Source organism: Phalaenopsis equestris, unplaced genomic scaffold, assembly GCF_001263595.1.
Source record: "Phalaenopsis equestris unplaced genomic scaffold, ASM126359v1 Scaffold000002, whole genome shotgun sequence".
NCBI classification, from domain to species: Eukaryota; Viridiplantae; Streptophyta; class Magnoliopsida; order Asparagales; family Orchidaceae; genus Phalaenopsis; species Phalaenopsis equestris.
In genome coordinates this window covers 9,547,275-9,571,682 of record NW_018164444.1, presented here as the reverse complement: position 1 = coordinate 9,571,682, position 24,408 = coordinate 9,547,275, and the positions used below count along the sequence as shown (strand labels likewise).

The 24,408-nt window shown below is 33.7% G+C and overlaps 1 protein-coding gene across 2 annotated transcripts; it reads right to left on the bottom strand.

Moving 5' to 3' along the window:
* Window positions 1–1,120: 1,120 nt before the first annotated feature.
* Window positions 1,121–20,795, bottom strand: LOC110039471. 2 transcript variants are annotated; one of them, XR_002295526.1, is made up of 6 exons: window positions 20,372–20,795; window positions 9,177–9,286; window positions 8,740–9,105; window positions 7,566–8,235; window positions 3,555–3,691; window positions 1,386–1,445 (listed from the first exon to the last, which is right to left on the bottom strand). XR_002295526.1 is itself a non-coding variant. In XM_020744542.1 (5 exons), exons 1-5 carry the CDS (start codon window positions 20,610–20,612, stop codon window positions 1,372–1,374), a joined length of 1,461 nt encoding a protein of 486 aa, XP_020600201.1. In that variant the 5' UTR covers window positions 20,613–20,795; the 3' UTR covers window positions 1,121–1,371. The 2 variants fall into 2 exon arrangements, 1 of the variants encoding a protein (XP_020600201.1); XM_020744542.1 differs by lacking the exon at window positions 3,555–3,691 and having other exon boundaries at window positions 1,121–1,445.
* Between the last annotated feature and the right edge of the window lie 3,613 nt (window positions 20,796–24,408).

Here is a 24,408-nt window from a genome sequence, read left to right as displayed (position 1 = left end):
GCAATTTGATCTTTTACCACTAAATTCTTTTGTATTTACATATATAACTAAATTTTTTACATTTACACCACTTGAATCTTTCAAATCACATAAAATATACTATCATTTTTAATTTTAACAAGTGAAACATACTTCTTTCATGCAAACTTAAACTTACATGTATATAAAAACTAATGTATAAGCGTCAGTTATGTAAATACATAAGAATTGACTGATATCCTTGTAAGTCTTCATAAAGCATGGTAGCTAGTTTAGTTTATATATGTAATCAAATTTAATTGATATATATATATATATATAGCAAATTATAAGAAGCGTATTGGAGAAAAATATTTATTATACCTACATGCATCTTATTTACAGATCAAAGTTGATAATAGTAACATCCGACACCCACAAAATTTTTATGTATTCACATATCCGACACAAAAAAATTCATATTTATATGTATGCCATGCAAAATTTTAACATCACATCAAAAATGTCATAAATTCAAATATCTAAACTTGAGGTACTAGATACTAGGGCTGTCAAAACGGCTCGTTGTTCGCGAACAACTCGTGTTTGGCTCGTTAAGAAGCTCGTGTTTGGCTTGTTCGCTAAGTTAACGAACCGAACACGAACAACACGAAATTCAGCTCGTTTTGGCTCGATATACTACTTATAAATTATATATATATATATATATATGTATCTTTGATGAGTAGTATTTTTAAAAAATTTAATTGATTACAAGGCTATAAAGATTTATAATAAATTAAAAATATTTGCCCCAATCATTAACATCTTATGGCCACGTGATTAAGGTTGTCAAAACGTCTCTTTGTTAGTGAACGGTTCGCGTTTGGCTCCCCTAAGCAACAAGCCCAAACCGAACACTTCGACTCGCTAAGCAAACGAGCGGAACACTAACATATTTTTTGAGCTCGAAATATAAACGAGCCGAACACGAGCTGAGTTTGGGCTCGCTCGTGTTCGGCTTGTTTACACCCCTACTAGATACATACAATTCCCAAAAACTAGCAAACAAAAAATAAAATAAAACAGAAAATCTACTATAAAACGCAGGGCATAGTTTGATCAAACTAACAGCTTGCAAAAACAGATCATAATATCAATCACATTTTCCTCTACTTATTAAGCGAAAAAACCCTCTTTTTTTCTTGATTTTTGCATAAAAGTACATGGAAGTAGAGGCGCACTACAAAGATTGACAGAAGGCCTGCCACCACTGTGGCTTTGACCATGAAATGTATATATATTTCTGTTAACAGCATTTTTATATCCTTATATACATTGCATCTATTAAAATTACAGCTTCTTCCTTCAGGTGAGGTTTGAATCCAGAGAACAAAATGTTTCCTCTCAGGGTTATAACGGCAACAATCGATGTAAGAATAGCGCAAAAACCCAACCAGTTTTTGTCAGGCCAGCTGCCGCAGATGCTGCAATGGAAATGGGATAAGTTCAATATCAGATAATATTAACCAGACAGACTCAAAAAAGCTTCATCACTGAATAAATAATTTCTCAAAAAATAAAAAAAATAAAAAATTGCACGACCCAAAGTTCAACAATTGACCATGTAAGATTGTTAGATAGATTTGTGGAGTCAATTTATTATTTTATCACATGTCATTATGTTTAGTTGCTCTTCTAAGGTCCCTTCCTGGAGTTCCATTAAGATTTACATACATGCCACTCAATTCCTGTATATTTACATCTCTGATAACTAGACACCTTACTTATACATAAAAAGGTGTATATCACATTTTAAAAGTTCAAATGGTGGTATATTTTATGTGATGTGAAAGATTCGAGGTAAATGTGAAAAGCAAAGTTCAAGTGTTAGATAAGTAAAGACATAGGAATTAGGTGGTGTGTATGTAACGGAGCAAGCGTTCACGCGGGATCGTGGAACAATGGATGCATATAATTCAAGTCGAGTCCATGAGATATAAATTAGCGGGGTTAATGGTAGTTGCTCAAATGGGAGTTACTCTAAGGTAATGGACATTCATGCAGAGTAGGAGGTTGTGGTGCCTCGAGGTACCTTTTTACAGGTATTGAGAGGAGTATCAACAGGACTAACATTGGATGCCCAAATGGGGCATGAGTTTAAGGAGTCGTTAAAAGACATAGTAGAACATCAGATAAGAGAATTTCACAATTTCAAATGTGTATAGCATATATACTAAGTAGCCCCTACTGAGAGAGAACCAACATATCAGAGATAGAAACTTTTGAGCTACTTTTGGGAGACTATATGAAGTTATTCAAATATTAACTTCACTTTAGCAGTTTACCCACTGATGGATGCCTAGGCATGAGGGATGAACCAGTGCTTTAGAAATTGTTTTAGGAGCTTGGTAGGAAAGAAAATTCTATAATAGAATCTAGGTCCTACCAAAGAAGAAGAAGCATCTCTAGAGTGGCTGCTGTTGAGAGTTGCTCAAATGACCACAAATTTTATTCCCGAGTTAGTTCCTCCAGACGAATTGGTTTACCATATGCACCATGCAGAGCACAAGTGAAAGAGGCACATGATAGAATCAATAGCTCTAGAGTTACTTTGTTAGAATCTAGGACTATATGCAGCTCCAACTCAGATTGTGCAAAAATATGATGGACACTTGTTCAATCAGGATGTGCTTTAGAATGACAACATCTACAAGATTAACTTATCGAGAAGTTAAAATAACTCCACTACTTTCAACGTGGCCAACCTGACACCATACTATAGGAAACAAAAGCATCGACAGATGAGGTCGCAGCTCCCCAACTCCGGGAGACATACACAGGAGCTAGCAGAGCACATGGGATCGCAGAACAATGAAACAGCGGAATGGTGGAACTCGCAAATGCAGAATTCCCGTATTGCGAAATGGCCTGCGTCGAATCGAAAAACTTTCCTTATCAATTGTATTCGTTTTTTTTCCTTTAGTGTTTCCTTTCCTTTTTCTTTATTTTCTTAATTACGTTATTACTATGAGGGTGCTTCTATATATTTGGAGCTTTGGTTGTTTGAGACTCAATTTTTGTACTGGTGTTATTCGAGACAGCCGCAACGTTTCTACTTTTCCCTTCTAGGATGTATCCAAGGGTCAAGTGGTGCTTCGGCTGTATCTCACACCCGATGTGATGATTTATCCTTCCGCAATCCTTCCACCTCCCTCACACATCACTCCCAATCGTCCCTCCCTACCGCAGCCGCCCCTAGACAGCACTCCTTATTGTTATCCCACAGCCATCAATCTCCACAGCCGTATTTCCCAGCCAGCCCGCCCAGCTCTCCCCAACTACCCCTTCATTGCTACAGACAGCGCTTGTTTGCTATCAACTGCAGTTCCGTCCAAACCATGCACTCCTCCCTGCCAACATGCTGCCACAGAGTTCTACCTTGCTGCCGCCTAGGGATGGCAAAGGTATTACTGTTGTCTTACTGTGTGGCCCACCCGCTTCATTTTTGTCACACCAAACCCCCTCAACCCTGTTTTTCTTGTTGTCCATCCCCCGACCTCTTGCTGCCGCTGCCCAGGAGAGTAAGGACTTACTGTTCAGTTGCTATTCCCGCTCGCTCACATTACTTTTGCACCTTGCCACCTCCTTTCAGGACCCCCAACAGACACCACCGCCGCCTTCAATTCACCGTAGTCGCCGGTTAATAGGGGCAGTTAAAATTCCATGACTCCTGATGCAATTAAGAAAATATGAATCCACACCAAATAATAATTTAATGATCAATTAAATCTAAGAAATCAATAAGAAATTCAAATACCAAAAATCAACAAGTCGACTGAAATGAACACCATAATTGAGAGCCAAATTGCAATAGATTTGAATAAAATTAAAAATGCGCAAACCTAATTAACCAGATATACAGAAGTTAAAAGAATCAAAAAAAGACTTTGCCAAACAAACGAAAAATCAAGCAACACATCGAAACAAAGAAATGTTAACAGTAACAAGCAAAACGTATAAAGACAAGAAATCAAATACGGCAAATACAGGAATAAGCATAAAAGGTTTGAAGTTTGTTAGACTACTTTGCATTCACGATCACATTCAGATCAAATAAGAATTAAATTTTGAAGAGGAATATATGGATAAAAATAAAGATACCACTTAGTTTGTCACCAACTTAGAGAGTGTGTAGCAACTTATGAAGAAGAGGAATGTATGTGGCAGAGAAGTTATTATTGCTACTTGTCAAAAACTCCTTCGATGAAAATGAAACTAGCAGAGCCTCCTTCTTGAAGAATTAGAAGATCTTCTTAATATAAGAACTTAAATACTCTTCCCGTGTCTTTCAGTTAGCGCCCCCTCTCCTCTCTATTCCCTCCTCATTATTTGCTTATGTTATGAGATACATATGAACACCATGAAATGATGCAACCATCTTCTTATATAATGCTTTGAAAGTGTTAGGTAGCTAGCTTATAAAAGTTAAGTAGAAGGTGGAGATAACATAATTATAAAGGCCATATAAATGATTATATGTAATAAACTCACGAGTTAGGTAGATGGTCATATGGCAATCTCCACATCTAAACATTTGAAAATAGAATTTCATTATGTACTTAAAATCATTGTCCCAACACCTCACTATATTGCACCTCGATACCGGAGTTAACTCAAACCACTATAAAGACAAAAATATTATTGCTGAAATTCAAATCGATTACAACGACTCTCCAAACAGAAAATAGACACTACAAACATAAGACAGGCCCTATATGTAAATGTCTCCACAATACTTATTTGTGTATCTAGGTGTCCTCCCAGACCTCCAACCTATCCCTACCGTATCAAGTAATTTTTTTTTATCTTAATGTGTAATTAATTATAACTTTTACTTAGCACATGAATCACTTTACCGCATCCCAACATTTATTTTCAAGATTTGACATACATTGACCGATAGCTCCCACTAACGCCAATGCCTAGCATTCTACAAATCATTGAATACATAAAAATAAATAAATAGATAAATAAAATAAAATAAAAACCAATGTTGATGCATAGGAGAATTCAGTAATATGGGTTTTCGACTCATTGCCTTTGTCAATTATTCTTTAAAAAGCTTGAAGTAACTTACAAGTAGTGAGTTAAACATCTTTGCTTTTACTATATTTAATCTATCGAGCACTTCTCATTATTTTAACATTGTACCAGTTTCAAAATACCTATAGAAATATTTCAGTCAGTTCTAATTCTAAAAACCTTCTTAAACTTATATGTTAAATTAGTTTGACGACAATCATCTATGATCATTGATTTAACTGGTGCCTGCTCCTAAAATAAACAAACGTTAAGCAAGAAAATGCATTCTTTTATAGTGCCTTTTACATAGCAATAGTTATCAGCAATGCATTTCTAAAAATTAATCATGTGCATAAATCTATCAAAATTAAATGAAAAAGAAGACAAATGTCATTTAGACATTAACAGCCTAAGATTTCCAATTTTCCTAAACTCTCAAGATTGCTTAACGATGTATAATCATAAGTATCACAATTACCCATAGATTTTTATACGTTTATCAGATAAACTAAAATAATAAATGTCTTTTACTATTTTAATAAAATTAAAACACCACATATTGTATTTTTTGTTTATTTATTTATTAAACAGATTATTGATAGAAATGTAAAATCATTTGACCTTGAATACACTAATTTGCTTATTTAATTTTTGTATCAACTTTTGTAGTATATTATGTAAAGATTAATGATACAATGATAAAATAGAGGCCAAAAGACGTGTCAAGACCTCTGAATTGATGACATGCAACGTACACATGACATGTTTCAACCATAGGGCCGTCAAAATGGCTCGAAGTTAAAAAATTGCTCATAAATTGAATCGAATTTTAGCTCAGATCGAAATTGGCTAGAAATGAATGAGCTGAGATATGAGCCAAATACAAAAATCTAACTTATTTCGAGCCAATTTCATATATATAAATATATATATATATATTAAGGAATGGCCAGAGGCTATTATACGAGCCCCCAACCACCCCTAATGTGCCTAACAATTCGAGTACCACTCTCCATAAAACGGCCGTCGTCAGAGGAGGATTCGAACACTCGGCCTCAGAGGACTTACAACTGACTCGCAGATGCCAACCAATATAAACTTTATATGTATCGTGATTCCCGGATTTGATATATGGATCCAATTGTGTAAATCAACCATAGGTGGTGTTTGCGTTAACTCTAAACCGAATGCCCATCACACCCCAATTGCCCAGAGCCGTAATCCTATTTCTAAAATTCTTTACAACTATCTCGCTTCCATCTTTCTCCATCACTCGACTCTCACCCTAGTTTAAAAATCCCTAATCAGTCATCGTCGCATGCCTCCGGCTTTGACTCTGCCGCTTCTGAACGGGTGCCAACTTGATGTTATCTGTTGCAAGTTCCCACTTTTCACTTGCTACTTACATGTGCGAACCATCTAGTGCTTTACATCCCTTTTGCTTACTCTATCTCTGGTAGTTTTGTGATTGAGGGTGGGGCTCCTTGCATTCACAGTTCAATAGGACTGGGTAACGGATAAATTACCGCTACCTTCTCTTGTGCTAATATTCTCAGAATTCATATCCCATAAAGGCTTTCGGCTAGGTCACATTGTTGTCTGTGTCTGTCTATCTCTATCTTTGTGACTTTTAAACTATTTAAATACAAGCAGAATTTTGTTTTCGCTCGTGTACATTCGGTGTTTCTGGTCAATATGGTTGGCGAGCCAAATCAGTCTTAATTTTGAGCTGGATCAATCAGGATTTTAGTCAAATTCACCATTCGATCTTGCTCATTACCAATACAAGCATGATTGAAAACGACTCAATTTCAATCCATTTTGGCTCAAGATCAAATAAATCAATCCATGATCCAATTTTGAGCCAAAATATCTACATTTGATCTGATTTCGAGCTTAACTTTCACAGCACTAGTCATCCATTCAACAGCCTTCATGACTTATTTCAGGCGCTAGCTTTGGTGATATAGCAATTTCCTAACAAAAATTCTTAGATGATGTCAGGCTTTGACCTCTGATATCTATAACATTAATCAGGTTTCTACTGTCAACTGTGCCAAACACATTTTCAGATATACATATTCACATGCCTAATTTAATTCCTTCGTTTCGATATTTTAATATATACATGTGAATTCGCAAAGTCATCAAATTAGCATCGTCCTAAACCATTCAAATACTATAAATATTAACTAAACCAAATTCATGAAGCACATACTTTGTTCAGGTGTTCGGCACTTTGCTACAAGCTTCCAAATTTTAGTTGCGCGAAGACAAACCAACAGAATAGCACATAAATCACACATGATGGTAGCTTCTGTTCTAAACTTAATCAATCATTTAAAATGGTCAATTTAGTCCACATATCTAAAGTTGGAAAGACGAACCCCATCTTTACTCCGCGTTTTTCTTCATTAGCAGACTAACATAACCATAACAATTATGTTATAACAAAAAAATATTTCTGATATTTACTAACAAAATTACTTCGTTAAAACAAAATTTTAGAAGGAAATACTCACAAGAAGATGGTGAAGCCGAAATAAATGGAGCCCCATCCTGAGGTTTGGCATGGTTTACACTTTCACTTGGAGGTTTTGCATGAGAAAAAACGACATGTGGCAAATGTGACTTTCGATGCAAATGTGGTGAAGGTGCAGGCACAACTTCATTTGGTGAAGGAGCAAGTAGATGATGTGTGGCTGCAGGAGCTGCTACAGGAACAATCTCAGGTTTTCTCTTGGGGTTGTTTGAAAATCCAAGATTACAACCAGAAGGGGTTGGAGCAAGATGGGTAAATAAGGGTTTTGGGGAAGGTGCAGGTGCAACATGCACATCAGAATGGCCCCCATGATCGTGAATATTGGAGTGACGATGGCGCTGAGTGCCAGGATTATGGTGACGAGCACCTATATGAGGTTGAGGAGCTGGACTAGGAGATAAGATAGAACCAACCCCACTATTTAAAGAATGTTGAAGGAATGAGGAGAGACGAATCTGCTTAACTCTGCCAAATAAAGTGTGATTAAGACCAAGATTTCCTGCAGAGGAATTTCTGATAGTTTCAGCCAACTGCTTCAATCTTGGCATAGATGGTTGATTATTCCCTACTGCAAGCACAATGGATGTCTCAACAACTGTAGGTGGAGCCACGGTAGAACCCTTTGTATTTGTCAATTTGACAAACAAAATCTGCACATATAACAAAGTGATAAGAAAATTATAACTTGCAAATAAAACTAAAAAAAACATAAATATTGATCATGAATAGATAAAAGAAATTGGTTTAAGATAATCTTGCAAATAAAAGTAAAAAAACATAGGTAGACTACCACTGAATTTCCAGAGTTTAGATAGAGATGTAAGAAGTTTCAGTTCATGGCAACAAGACCAGAGCTGTCTTGCTAATTCCAGATAAGCCTCATAAACATGAAGCAGTCTTATTAATGGAGAATAAAACCCTTATACATATACGGTAGAAACAAAAATAAGAATGCTAGAGTTTTGCTCGATAAAATTAAAGCTCAAAAAGGTGAGAATATATTTCGGTAAAGGCAACGACAACATCTATACCGCTAATATTAAATCCTATAAGTGAGGCAAGCTTATCAAACAATATTGAATTATACAGGCAATAAGAGTAAAGAGAAAATAACATTAGCGAAAATGAATGGTAAATAAATTAATCAGACAAACCTCATAAGATTTTAGACCTAAACCAAACTTCATCTGGTCCTTCAGTTCATCAACTTTGTCTTGGACTTCATAGATTGGAAAATTCAAAGTAAAGTTGAAAAGCATATGCTCTTTCTGTAGAAGGAAAGCAAATTGCGGTGGTACTATAGTAATTCCTCCGGGAAATTCTAAAATCTGAAAAAAATATGAGCTTCCGAACAAGTTTGTCGTCAAATGAAGGGTAGATTGTTGTAGAACCAACGACACAAGAGAAGACTTGAGAATGCTGAGCCCGGTTGATATATTTGAATTCTTTGGATAAGGCCACACGCCAAACACAACATTGGTTGTGTTTATTCCTACAGGATCCAGGTAAATAATAGCTACCTAAAATATGAGCAAGGTTAAAATAAGTAAACAAGGTCATAAAATAAAGGAAGAAGGTAATAGATACATACAGAGGTATTTGGAACGCCAATCTCATTAAAGATATCATATTGAAGCTTAGCAACCGTTGAATTCAGCAAGGAAAAGGGTTTTTGTAATCTGAAACTTGCCACCACATCAGCTGCAAAAAATTAGTCAATTCATTAAAAATAGCAAACAAACAAAATAAAAGATTTTGAGCCAAATTTGCATGTAACATGTCCCCATCATAAAAGATTCCTTAAATTTTCAGATACAAATCATTAATCATGGAAATATGCTTCACAAAGTAATATCCAAAGAGTTAAAATACATTCGATAGAATCAATTTCTCAATAGGCAGGCAGTGTTGAAATTAGAACATAATCAACAGTACATAAAAAAAAGGTGAATGATTGCGCCAATAAAAGATGAATTGCAATATTTACCATCCAACTAGGTTTTAGTGGATGATGCAGTCTCCCCTATCACATGAAAAATACCACCATGTTATCTTTTCAAAAATGAAATACACTTTCTCATGCATAGGAAGGCGGTTTGTATGTATAAATTGAAGTTCAGGAGTTAGAAATGTAAATAGATAAGAATTTTGTGATGTAAATGTAAATCTTCCAAAAAATAATTATACATCTACATAGAGGTAGCGGTTCATCATAAACACTTCTACTTTAATTCATCACCTTCACAAAGTCAAGATACAGTGAATAAATATGCCCACACGCTCATGTTTTCCGGAAAAATGGAAATAGGCATAATTATAACTAAGCAGATAAAGTTAAAACTAAATTTACAGGAAACACAGAATTGTGAAACGCTTAAGCTTCTCAATGGAACTCTAAAAGTTTAAACTCGCCAGAAATGTAAAATGTGTGAATGGAGATGAGCAGTTTTTCCGCTTTAGTTGTTTTAATTTCATAGTTTTGATTTTATATTAGTATACCTCAGTGTAAACGTGCCTATGATGGTGATCACCGATCACCAGTGGGATCAAAATCACCCTATTTGGTAAAGATTAATTTTCATGCAAAACATAAATCTCAAAGCAATTCAAAAAGATTAAATTAGGAATCAATTTTCTTAGATTAACTAATCTGATAAAAACCACTATAGGAATCAGCTCGTGGAGACGAATCCATGACTGTTGAACACCAAATTTGTCAAGTTCAGATACCCCAAAACCCTTGAATCAGTTGAAAAAGTAGCAGATCCAAACAGCAATACAACAAGTGGGTAACTGTTGATGTTTGTGACAGTTAAAATAGTTGACTATACCTATGATGGTGATCACTGATCACCAGTGGGATCAAAATCACCCTATTTGGTAAAGATTAATTTTCATGCAAAACATAAATCTCAAAGCAATTCAAAAAGATTAAATTAGGAATCAATTTTCTTAGATTAACTAATCTGATAAAAACCACTATAGGAATCAGCTCGTGGAGACGAATCCATGACTGTTGAACACCAAATTTGTCAAGTTCAGATACCCCAAAACCCTCAGACACCCCAAAACCTTTGAATCAGTTGAAAAAGTAGCAGATCCAAACAGCAATACAACAAGTTGGGTAACTGTTGATGTTTGTGACAGTTAAAATAGTTGACTATACCTATGATGGTGATCACTGATCACCAGTGGGATCAAAATCACCCTATTTGGTAAAGATTAATTTTCATGCAAAACATAAATCTCAAAGCAATTCAAAAAGATTAAATTAGGAATCAATCTGATAAAAACCACTATAGGAATCAGCTCATGGAGACGAATCCATGACTGTTGAACACCAAATTGGTCAAGTTCAGACACCCCAAAACCTTTGAATCAGTTGAAAAAGTAGCAGATCCAAACAGCAATACAACAAGTGAGGTAACTGTTGATGTTTGTGACAGTTAAAATAGTTGACTATAGTCATCCTGAGAAATAGTAGTTGACATGAGCCTTCCTGAGAAATAGTAATTGATACATAAGAGGACCCATTCAGAGCGGTAGACAAAGTGGGATTGGATGTGGAAATTGGCTGAAAAACTGGAGAGTAGCCTAATTTCTCCCAGCAATGTTCAAGATAATAATTAATGCAGCTGCAGTAAAAAGGCAAAAACCAAAATAAATTTGCAATATTGGGTACGTAGAGAAAGCCATTGACCGAGATACACAGCTTCCAGAATAGATACATATCTGAGATAAATTTGAAAAAAATATAATGTTTGTTTTGCTTTTGCCAAATGTTTGGTTTGACTGTAAACGACGGTACTGAAGTAAATTTTTGGACCCATTCACCTCACAAATTAAAATATTCTTGGTTCTCAAAATTAATTTGCAAAAGAAATAAAGGACTTAAGAGTAAAATATCTGTAAACAAGGGAAATATTACACCTAACAGTAAGTGGAATAATAAATGTGACCCACTAAGCTAAATCTTGAAACATGATAGGTGAGGCACTTAAAATCTCTAGAATATTAACCAAAGAGAGACAGTGTACTTGGATAACTAACACTGAAAAAACTTAACAATTGCATGGCTATTAAGGCAAGTCGAGTCAAAATATTGAAGTTTGTTGTGTGAAAAAAACAATAAAATAAACGTACCGCAACAAAAAGAGATATTCATACAATTAAACTTGACAATGATGTTGACTAAATAAGGTTTTGTAATCATTAAGAGGGATTTATGATGCCATGGCATCATTTGGAAAAAATACAAATCAGAGAAGAATCGAATTAATTTACTTCATGAAGAATGGGAACTATACTCATTCGCATCAAAATATTGTCTTAATAATATATCAATAAGAAAGAGTTGTGGTATTTTTTTATCAATAAGAAAGGAAAAGTTTCTATAAATAAAAATGGTTTAAATGTAAAAACTTAGAGGCCTGAGAAAAAATATAAGGTGGCCCGAAAGAAGGCTAAAATAGCAATTTGTGATGTTAAATATGCTATTTTTAGTAATCTTTATAAAAGATTAGATGATAAGGAGGGTAAAAAATATATGTATAAACTAGTCAAACAAAGAGAAAAGAATAGCAATGATTCAACTCAAGTAAAGTGAATTAAAGATGAAAACAAAAAATTAATTTTTTAGAAAAAAATATTCAACATAGGTGGGTGAGTTATTTTCATAAACTTTTAAATGAAACTTCTGAAGATACGATCGACCTTGGTGATCTTAATATCATTAATAATAATAATTTATTTTATAATTACCGTTACGTTAATAAAAAAGAAGTTGAAGAGACTTTAAAGAAAACCAAAGATAGAAAATCAGTAGGACCTAATGATATCTCAATTGAAGTGTGAAAATATTTAGTAGATTTGAGAGTTTTTGGCTTACTAAACTCTTTAATATTATTTTAAAAAACTAACAAGATGTCTGAGGAGTGGAGGAAGAGTATTTTGGTCCCCATTTTAAGAATAAAGGGGATGCACACGAGTGTGCAAATATAGAGGAATTAAGTTTGAACTTATGTTGGGCAAGTCTACTATGTAAGTTATACATTTATTAATAGTTTTGAAGGAGTACAGAGAGAATAAGGAAGATCGACATATTATTTTTACTGATTTAGAAAAAGCTTACGATAAGATTCCAAGAGAAATCCTTTGGAGATTTCTAGATAAAAAAAAGGTGTTCATGTAATTTATATTAAAGTCATTAAAGATATGTATACTAGAGATGTTACTTGTGCTCTAATAAGAAGAGGATTGACCAAATATTTTACTATTTCAATTGTATTACATCAGGGATCGGCTTTAAGCCCATATTTTTTTGGTTTAGTTATGGATGCTCTTATTGGACATTTACAGGAGGATATGGCTTGGTGTATGTTTTTCGCTGATGATATCCTTTTTGTGTATAAAACTAGAGAAAGAGTTCAGAAAAAATTTGAATTATGAAGGTCTACATTGGAGTCTAAATGTCCTACATTGGAGTCTAAATTTGGAGTCTAAATGTCTTCATTTGAGTAGAACTAAAACTGAATACATGGAAAGTAATTTTTAGTAGTAGTAGCTCTAGTAACAGAGTTGTACGTATGGGTGATCAAATCATTAAAAGGTGTAACCGCTTTAGATGTCTCCAGTCTATTGTTCAAAGTGATGGTGATATAGATGGGGATGTTATTAGTAGAATTCAAGTTCGTTGGTTAAAGTAGATGATTGTTTTTTGTGTGATAGAAAAGTATTGCTTAGACTAAAAGAAAAATTTTATAAGATGATGGTGAGACTTCCAATGCTCTATGGCGCAGAATGTTGGCATTTAAAAGAGAAACATAAAACAAAGTTGAGTATTGCCGAGATGAGGATGCTTAGGTGGATGAGTGGCTCAACACTTTGAGACAAAATACGAAATGAATATATCAGTAATAGGATTGGTGTTGCTCTAGTGGTAGACAAAATTTGAGACGGTCGTCATAGATTGTTTGGTCACATGAAACGTCGACCATCTGATGATCTGGTTAGGAGAGTAGATCTTTTAGACTCGACTTATGTTAAGAAAGGTAGAGGTAGACCTATAAAAACTTTGGCATATTGTATAAAAAATGATCTTAATTTATTAGAATTAAATGAAAATATAACACTCAATAAGGCAAAATGGAGAAAAAATTCATGTAGCCGACCCCACATAGTAGGATAAATGTTTGTTGTTGTTGTTGTTGTTAAAAATAGGTGTTTCTAAATAAGCGTACATGAATAATACAAAAACCAAGCAAATAATGAGAAGAAAATTCATATTTATATAAGCAAAAACATATCTCATACTAGAGTTAACACAAATCACATTAAAAAAACAAATATTATTACCAGACCCAAATAGACGATTATAATCAACGCACTTGAATGGGCAACTCGTGTTAGGGAAGATCTCAGGTGATAAAGGTGACAGTTAGGGGGCTCGAAGAGGTGGTGGCAAGGTAGGGAAGGGGTTTCCAAACTGTGGTTGAGGAGTGGCCGCAATTAGAAGCAGCTAGATCAACAGGACAACACAGGGTGACAGTCCAAACAGCAGAAAGTTGTTGATTAGGGCAGTTGGACAGCAGGAAAACAACAAAGGAAAGACGTTGCATGCTGCCAAAACGAATGAGAAGGTTTAGGAAAGTGAGGGCAGTGAGCACGAGAGAGAAGAAGTCACTAAGGGCAGCAGGAACTGAATAAAACAACAATTAGGATGTTGTTGTGGGCAGCTGAAGCGAGGTACGGCGGCAGAGAGCGATGTGGAAAGATGCGGAAGGAGATAAGAGGAAGATAATAATCACTTCGAGAGAGAAATAAATCGGGACACCATCCAATCCTTTGGATACAGCCCTCGAAGGGGAAATTTGATGAATTATTTCAGTTTGGGGTAGACAAAAGGAAGAACCAAAGAAGAAAATGTAAACTGATAGAAGAGGAAATGAACAAGCAAGGAAGACAAAGTGAAAAGTCGGGGCAGGCAAACAAAGCGAGAGGAAACGAGAGCTCAGAAGTTTAGGAGGAGATTTCACCTATATAAATCAACTTAACATGGGTTCAGTGGCGTGCAAAGGAGAGGAAGAAGATGCGAGGGTAAAAAAAAAGCGACGCCACTTTCATTCAAAGGTGGCGAGTGCGAGAGTTATTGCACACTGATGGAGGAGAAAGGGGCAACATTGCAGTCTGGCGACAATGACACTATCGAGTTTAAAGGAGGAATCAACAAGGTTGTTGTGCTGGGGAAGAGGAAGACGAGAAGGGTTGAGTTCATGCGGGAAACCAAGCTCTCAATATAGGTCACTCATGAACAGGAAGGAGAGATATGAAGGCTCTCACGGCTGTAGGTGTTTGGAACCGGCTTTCCTGCATGAAGTAAAGGCTCGACCGAGCCTTGCTACTCGGTTCAAGTGATCTAGGTCACGAGAGAGGGGAGAAAAGTAACATACTTAATAATTTGAGTTACCATAATTTATTACAGAAACTTTATAATTAAATAAATTCAATCTTATTGTTTAAAGGTAATTAATAGTAGTATTATATATTATATATATATATTATTGATTAGAAAAAAAAATATGATAATTACAAAAACTTTTAAATTTTTAATGTAATAAATAAATTAAATTTTAATATGAATTCTATGTTTATTTTAGGCATTCGATTTTAGATGAGCCGAAGTTAAGATAAATTAATGGACATCAAGATGTGTACTTGTATTTTTAAACTATAGTAATAATTTATTTCTTCTCAAATATGTTTGCAATTGATGATATTTGTGAATGTTTTATTCTGATTGAGTTATTCTTTTCTTTATTGATCATATCATTGCAAATGTTGTAGTTATTTATTCATGCATTTTAGTGTATGTTTTATATAGTATGATTGAATGTGATTAACACATATTTATGTTGGCTGTTTGTATGTGCATGACTGGTTATGATGAATCACACATTGATGGTATTATTGGGGGAATACTAATGTACCCGCACACGTAAATGGAAAAATATATTGACATTGATATGTCTTGACATAATTTTTGGACAGTGCCTTCAATAACGATTGTATAAATACGAAATGATATTGATATGTTATTGATAAAACAAGACTCTTTTGAATAATATTAAATGTTTATATTGAATTATTTAGACAGTTTAATTAACATGCATTTTATTTTTTTTTCCCCTTTATTACTGCAAATTATGAGTATGAATATTCACTGGCTCGTTTAGCTCACAGTGATTTTAACTAACTTTTTAAATTTAATTGAATTATTAAAAGATAAGTGATAGTCGAGAAAATATTTATAGAAAATGTGGACAACTATCAACAAGGTAAATTTTAATTGTAACAATTTAATTTGATTTATAGTGGCTCTTTCATTATAAATTTTAATATAGAAAATTTATTTAATACCGTCCGACCTTCTGTTCTAGCCTTGGTGAACTTCAAGCCCCAGGCCAGGTTGTGAGAAAAGTGGCATCAAAGCATAAGATTTAGGATTAATTAATTGAATATTGATGAAATAGCCCAAAGATTATAAAAAAGTTTTAATAATTATGAAAACTAAAATTAACTGAAAATAAAAATTATTATATGTTCAGGTATAGTGATACAACCGAAATTATAGAAGAAGGGAGTTCAATAAAAAATGTAAAATTATTTGTGACGTGTGATCCGTTGTTTTAAATTTTGAGGATGAATTTTTTATAAATGAAGAAGATTGTGACGAATCATTTCAGTTCGGGGGAGACGAAAGGAAGTATTGAAGATGAAAAGACAAATGGAAGAGGAAATGAAAAGGCAAGAAAGACAAATTGAAGAGTCGAGGCAGCCAAACAGAGCGATAGGAAACGAGAGGTCGGAAGTTTAGGAGGGGATTTCGCCTATATAAATCGACTTACACATAGGTTCAACGACATGCGAAGGAGAGAAAGGCGACACGAGGGTAGGAAAAAGGCGACATCGTTGTCATGCAGAGGCAGCAAATGTGGGATTTCCTACACACTCGATCCTGACGTACGAACCGACAAAGGAGTAGAAGAGGGGTGGCGTTGTTGTCTGACGACGACGACTATCGAGCTTAAAGGAGGAATCGACGAGGTTCTCGTGCAGAGGAAGAGGAAGAAGAGCAGGGTTGAGTTCATGCAGGAGACTAGGCTCTCAATTTGGGTCACTCATGAGCAGGAAGGAGGGAAGGGAGGGCTCTCGCGGCAGTAGGTGCTTGGAACCAGCTTTCTTGTGTAAAGTAAAGGCTCGACCGAGCCTTGCTGCTCGATTCAAGTGATCTAGGGCACAAGAGAAGAGAATAAGGTAGCATACTTAATAATTTGAGTTATTACTATTTATTACAACAACATTATATTTAATTAAATTCAATCTTATTGTTTAAAGCTAATAAGTAGTAGTAGTAATAATAATAATAATAATATTATTATTATTATTATTAATATATGTACATATATATTATTGATTAAAAGAAAAAAGTGATAATAAAAAAAACTTATTAAATTTGCAATAAGATAATAAATAAATTAAAATTTAATATGAATACCATACTTATTTTAGGCATTTAATTTTAGATTAATGGACATCGAGGTAAGCACTTTTAAACTATAATAATAATTTATTTTTTCTCAAATATGCTTGCAGTTGATGATATTTGTGAGTATTTTATTCTGATTGAGCTATTCTTTTTTTTTTATCGGTCATATTATTACAAATGTTGTAGTTATTTACTCGTGTATTTTAATGTATGTTTTATGTAGTATGATTGAATGTGATGAACATGTATGTTTATGTTGTTTGCTTGTATGTACATGACTAGCTATGATGAAACACACCATGATAGTAATAGTGTGGGAACACTAATGTGTCCGTGCACTCAAATAAAAAAAAATAATATTGATGTGTCTTAATTGACACAATTTCTAGATGATATCTCCGGTGACGGTTGTATAAACACGAAATGATATTAATAAGTTATTGGTAAAGTAAGACTCTTTTGAATAGCATAAAATGTTTATATTGATTTATTTAAACAGTTTAACTGACATGCATATTATTTTTTTCACCATTGTATTACTAAAATTTATGAGTATGAGTATTCACTGGCTTGTTTAGCTCACAGTTGTTTTAACTGCCTTTTCAGATTTAATAAAATTATTAAAGGATGGGCGATAGACTAAAAAAAATTTATAAAAGGCATGGATAACTATCAATAAGATAAATTTAATTGTACAGCTTTAATTTAATTTGTACTGGTTCTTTCATCTATCAAACTGAAAGTTAACATAGAAAATTTATTTCACACTGTTTGACAATCTATTCCCGCCTTGATTAACTCCAAGTCCAGGGCCGAGTCGTGACAAAAATGAGTTTATCAGCTACAGTATTGAGAGAAAACTATGTGGGAAAAACTTTCACGTCAATATCACTCTAATAAGAGATACTTCAAATATGATCTCTCCTAACATTACTTTATTAATGCACCAAAACTTTCAAAAATTATTTTTTTGAGATTAAGAAATTGTCGTCCAGGAAGAATTTTACAAATTTTAATATTTTCATCATAAGACAAATTTGTCCTAATTATAACCCTAAAATCATTTATAAATTCAGAAAAGGAACCACAGTTCAAACTCATAAGGATCCGCAAAAAACCATCAAGCACATTAAGTATGCATTCATCTTCAATTATGTGAGCCATATTAAATGCATAGGAAAGATTGGAAAGCTATTCCCAACTCAAGAGAGATGATTCAGAAAATGCTAACATTGACTCTTATCTATTGGCTGAAGATTTTGCATTAACGAATGTCCACCCACAATAATATTAAGCTAAGCTTTAGGCCATAGTGTTCATCCGTACTAATAAGTGGATCAACCTTAGTTGAGACCAAGTTGATCGTGGTTGAGACCAATTGATCCAGAGAGCTTTCATAAGAGAGGGAATAAGGTACATAAAGAAAGAAAAAAGTAGTCAAACCTCAAAAGTGAATTAAGAATTGGAATGTTACATTTTTGGGTTGATCGCATATCGTTCATTCCATAAGTACAACAAGCTCGACATGGCCCCTTTGTATGTTTGAATTCATGAATTCCATCCTAAATACGCAATTATAAAACCTTGGATTCTAAGATATCCAAATCATTTCTAATTTAAGAAAATGAACTATGGCTCAAACTCATAAGAATCTACCAAAAACCATCAAGTGAACCTTTAGATGTGCTCATCATCAATCTTTATTTTAAAGTGCATATCAGAATGGTGGTCCCACCTCAAGAGTGGATGCAAGACTTGGATTCACAATATGCTACAATTGGTCCTTATCTATTGGTTGAAGATTTTGCATTGATGAACAACTCAATCACGACTCTATTAACTCTCAATCATTGTTCAAATTAATTAAAAAAACATGTATGAATATTTTTGTAATACTCATATTTAAAGTAACTTGTTAAATGTTTTATACTTATATGATAGATTATTTAAATAAAATTTAATTAAATATGACTTATTTAATTATATATTTGATACTTATAAATTATAATTTAAAACCAACATGCCTATAAATTTAAAGCGATTTCTTCTTATTTTTATTTCAATTAACAAGTTTATTAGTACTTCTATTATTTGATTGCAAAAAGTCAAATAAAACTTATATATTATTTTATTTATTTGGTATAAATTAATTATATGTTAATTTGAAATTTATTTAATTGTTTATTTATTTAGATTTGTAAAATTATTTATCAATAGTTTTATACAGCAAATCATGCACTCATTTAAATTTTTAGCGTATTTATTAGCTTTAAATGAAAATTCAAGTATAAATTAAACTTTTAATTTAATATAAAACATTATGTACCCATTTGAATTTTTAACTTATTCAATTAATATAGATAGGTCAAGCACAAATCAAATATGAATATTAAAATGTTTAAGAAAGCTATGTATGAACACCTATGTGAAAGCTTGACTCAAGCTCAAACTAAACATGAAAAACTTATGACTTGGCCAAGACAAGTCCAATCCATGAAATACTCGGCTCGTTTATAGCCCTAGGACCAAGTGTCCTTCCCTACTAACAATTGGAATCGAGCTTAGTTGAGATCAAGTTGATCCAGAGAGCTTTCATGAGAGATGGGTTAAGGTACATACAAGAACGGAAAAAATTATCGAGATCAAAAGAAAATTAAGAATTGGATTCTTAATATACTAGCATGGCCCTTGACCACCAGCTTGCATTTTTGTGTTGCTCATTGATGGTCAATCCATAAGTAAATCCGATACATCTTCCATGCTAAAAAACTAATTCAAAATATCAATATAATGAGAAGATGATACATGAGACTAGATCTGTGGAAGCACACATGGGAACGTGACACATGAAAATTATTTATAAAAGCGGAATCAGAGAATTGTATGAATAGAGGCTAGAACTTTGTGGTAGAGTACTTATAGGAAAAGCCTCCCACACCAATTCAAAATCATAAATCAACCAAGGAAACAAATTTGCAGGAATTTTACAGATATAACTGGAATGAAATTCATAGAGCATAGTATAAATTATTCAAAAAACCCATCCATCTTTGCAGTAGGCTGTAGCAATCGTCACCCTTACAACAAAGCACAATTACGACGGACAAGACTGAAACTAAATGGACTCCCACAACAAGATTCAAGAACGCGCCAAAATGCAGCCACCATATGCACTCCAATCTCTAAGCAAGTGAGACAAAGCACAAGAAAAAAAAAAAAAAAACACCCCCAGAGAACCTCACCTCCATACTGCGGCTCACGATTGACGCCCTCAGCTCCGGAGCCACGCCGGAAAAACGGAGGCAGCCATAAAATCCCCGACAGCAGCACAGCAACACCCAGTAGCAGCGCCGCGATGCATCTAAGGTTCACGATCCTACCGACCGAACGGCATGGCGGACATCTACGAGCAGCATTTTCCAGTGCTGGCTCCGGTGATGCAGGTACCGCGTGGAACGCCTGCTCCTCCTCGATTTTCCCCATCCCCGGCGATCTCCTTAGTCCCAATTATGACACCCATCTCCGATCGCTCCCATTGTCGCAGCAGCAGAAGAAAAACTAAATCAGGATTAGGATTAGGGTTTTGCGTTGGAGGAAACCACAAAGAACGGAGGAACGGGAAAAGAGAGGGAAAGAAGTAAAAACTGGAAGATCAGTCAGTGGAAGTGGTGGTGCCCAGCTGAAATAAATTTTAAAAAAAGGGGGCAATTACGTACATAACTTGTAATTTTTATTTATCTGTTATCTCTTATTTAATTATTTTAATTAAAAAATAATAATATTTAAGATTTTAATATTGAGACATTAGCATATAACTCATTCAAAACATTATTATTTATAAAACAATCACTTTTTTATATTCTAGAAACATTGCTATAAAAAAATAATAAAAACATTCATATTCAACTTTTTATAAGTAACTATTTGGGACAGTTTATTTGGTACGGTTGTGTTTTGAAAACGCAGCTAAACTGTTTGGGTAAGCTGAGTTTTGACAGCTTATGTATTTTGAAAATGCTAAAAAACAGTGTTTTCACACAGCACTTATGTAGGTGCAGTGATAGTTTTTTTGGTAACGTTCTGACCTTTTCAAAAAAATTAAAAATTTCTAATCGCCACCGCACCTAACTTATACGCAGATTATTCAATAAGCTGCAGCCGCCCCAAACATACCTTAAATTTATGAACACATAAAAGATTAATGTGATATTAAGTAAATTTTAAGAAAAAATAAATAAATATTTAAATTAGTTTGGGTTTTAAAGAATGATTTACTTATATACCACAATATTCCTATGTGTTTAGGTATGAATGCTTCAAAATATTTACATATGCCACTAACTATTCAATTTAAGGGGCAAAATTAAAAATTAGGGTAATTTACATACAAGCGCCCAATATCTTGCATATTTACATGTAACACCCTACTTCTGATTTTTATGGCTAAAGCATATCTTATTTATGTATGAAAAGCTATCTTTTTGTAATCCACCTTTTCATACAAAAGAAAAAATACTTTGGAAGTAAAGAAATCGGAGTTTGGATGCGAGACATATAAATGCATTAGAATTAGGTGCTATGTACGTAAATTCCCGTTAAAATCGAATGTTATTTTTCATCCATCTTTTAAAAATTTCATTCAAATATCAAAATTTATCGAAAAACCAAACCCATATTATTCACTTTTATCAAATTTCAATAGTTTGATCGTGACACGTGTAAATTCTGCGGAGTTAATTAGTAAATATCAATGTTCTAGATCTAAATGATGGTATTTTGGATATGATATGAAGAATATACATGGTATAAATGTAAGAAAATAAAATTACGGAACGAGGATACGTAAATATATAAGAATAAAGGGGTGTGCATGCAAATTGCTCCTTTTGTAAAAAAAACAGAAGGTGAGGTGGTGCGCACGTTAGGTACAGATGCGCGGTGTGGCGTATTCGGGCGGGAAGCTGAGCAGATCTCGTGATGGTGCGGGGTCCGATCTCCGCTTTCTCGTGGTCTCTTTCGACGAAAGAGATGGCGACGGCTGTGAACGCGGCTGAATTATGCGGCAATGATGTTTAATGGTTTGTTTTACATAATGTATCATATATTTAATGCTTAATATAACTTCAATATTATAACAATTTTTGTTAAATTGTTTTAATTCTAATTAAGATATTTAGAAAGTTAAATTTGTAATAAACAAGTCACAAGAAAACTCATTTAAGTCTGTTTAAAGGCAGCTGCAACTTAATGGAAAGTAGTTGTGAAACTGTTGAAAAATAATTTAATGTTTAAAAAGTAATGGTGATTATTTTTTTTTTTTTTAAAAAAAATCATATCGAAGTTAGAAAATTGTCACCACACCTAGTCGAGACCGGTGATATTTAAAAAAACTGTCAAAATGTACGGTGTGGTGTTACAATGTCGCCTCATCGCCGCCCCAAACAGACTCTTAATTTTTATAAATTTACATACATATCGGTATATTACAGAATTCTTATGTGCTTATGTATTACATATAAATTATCTAACTTTATTTTTATATTTATACCACCCAAATCTTTGACATTTTATCAAAATTGTCATTTTTTTAACATAAAAAAATTAATATATCTTTTCATGCAAAAGTGAAATATTAGATATGTAAATACATAAAAATTGAGTGGCATAGCCGTAAATATTTCTAAAATCTAATTCGAGGGGATACCCATAGAATAGAATCGTAATATAAGGAATTTCTTTTGTTCATACTGAAGTACAACCCTATAACTCTTCCCATGAGGCGCCTAATATTATAAGCAAGCCCATACTTTTCATTTGGGGCTTTTACATAAATATCACACAAAACTTTCATATTTATTTATCTCACACCAAACCTTCATAATTACAGATATCATATGAAAAGTAGCACTCATTATTTCATTTTAATATTCAAATCCATCTTCACATCCATATGTAAAGTGTTGTGTGTAAAAATGAAACTTTGGATAGGTAAATCCATAAAAAATGGGCGCTATGTATGTAATCTATTCACAATAGTTTGACCGTGAAACTCATAAATTTAGCAAAACTTTGACTTAAGGCCCGTTTAGAGCAGTGTGTTGGGACGTTTTTGAAAACGTTGCAGTACCGTTTGGACCGCACATTTTGTCCGCTTAACTAAAAACGCGGTTGGATTTTTACACTAAACGCAGATAGCAGATCGAACCACGCGGTCGACCCGTAAGCTGCGTTTAAGGATAAACTGCTTATCCTTAAACGCACAAGCTGCCCCAAATGCACCCTTAATTATCTTTATAATCAAACTTATAAAATAATTTTAATGATATTTCAAGTGTTTCAATCCAAGTCCAAATGAGCCCAATCAATAAATAGGAGCACGATTGCATGAAGATGTATAAATAGTCATCAATTTTACAAATTAGAGTGATTAAGAATTTAAGAGGGTAAATATTACCAATAATCACCACTAACAACTGTTGTTTCCCACAAATACTGTCTGATTGTTGTCACCTGATCATTATTGTCTAACTGCGATCTATTGACATCTTTGTTTTCCTCTAATCTTTACTGACGTCCATTGCGGTCTGACAACTATCTCCAATCACTGGTCATTACGAACGAACGTCATCTCTTATCATTTTCTGATATTTTTCATCGCGTTCATAAAAGGTCAAACTGACAGTCTAAATATTCTAATCTTGGATTTCAAGTTATGAAAAATGGTGGATTTATGTGCTCTCCAACTACTTGGTTGAATATTTTAGTTGAAAAATATCAAGTTTGTGCATAATAATATGTATTTCATTTTTTATAAGTTAATAATATTAATGATATTATTGATGCAATGTTAAAGATTTAAGCGGCATGCATATAAATGTGAAACTTCAAATGTTAGATATGTAAATATATAGGAATTATGTAGTATGTAAGTAAATGTTGATCATCCAATTACTCAAAGATCAAATACTTTTAAAAATACAAAATTTTTCACCTAAAATGATTCAAATATAATAAATTTTAATTTTAAAATAACTTTAACAAATAAATTTTCTAACTTCAAAAAAAAACTTTAAAAGGTGTGTGTGTGCGCCACGTACCCGGGCTTGTTGGTTGGCATCTATGGTATAACACCCCTCAAATCAGGGGTTCGAATCCCCTCCGGCACAATTGGCTTTAAGAAGGTGATACTCGGATTGTTAGACACATTTAAGGGTGGCTATAATCTCATATAATAGCCTCTGATCATTTCTTACTTTATAACTATATATATATATATATA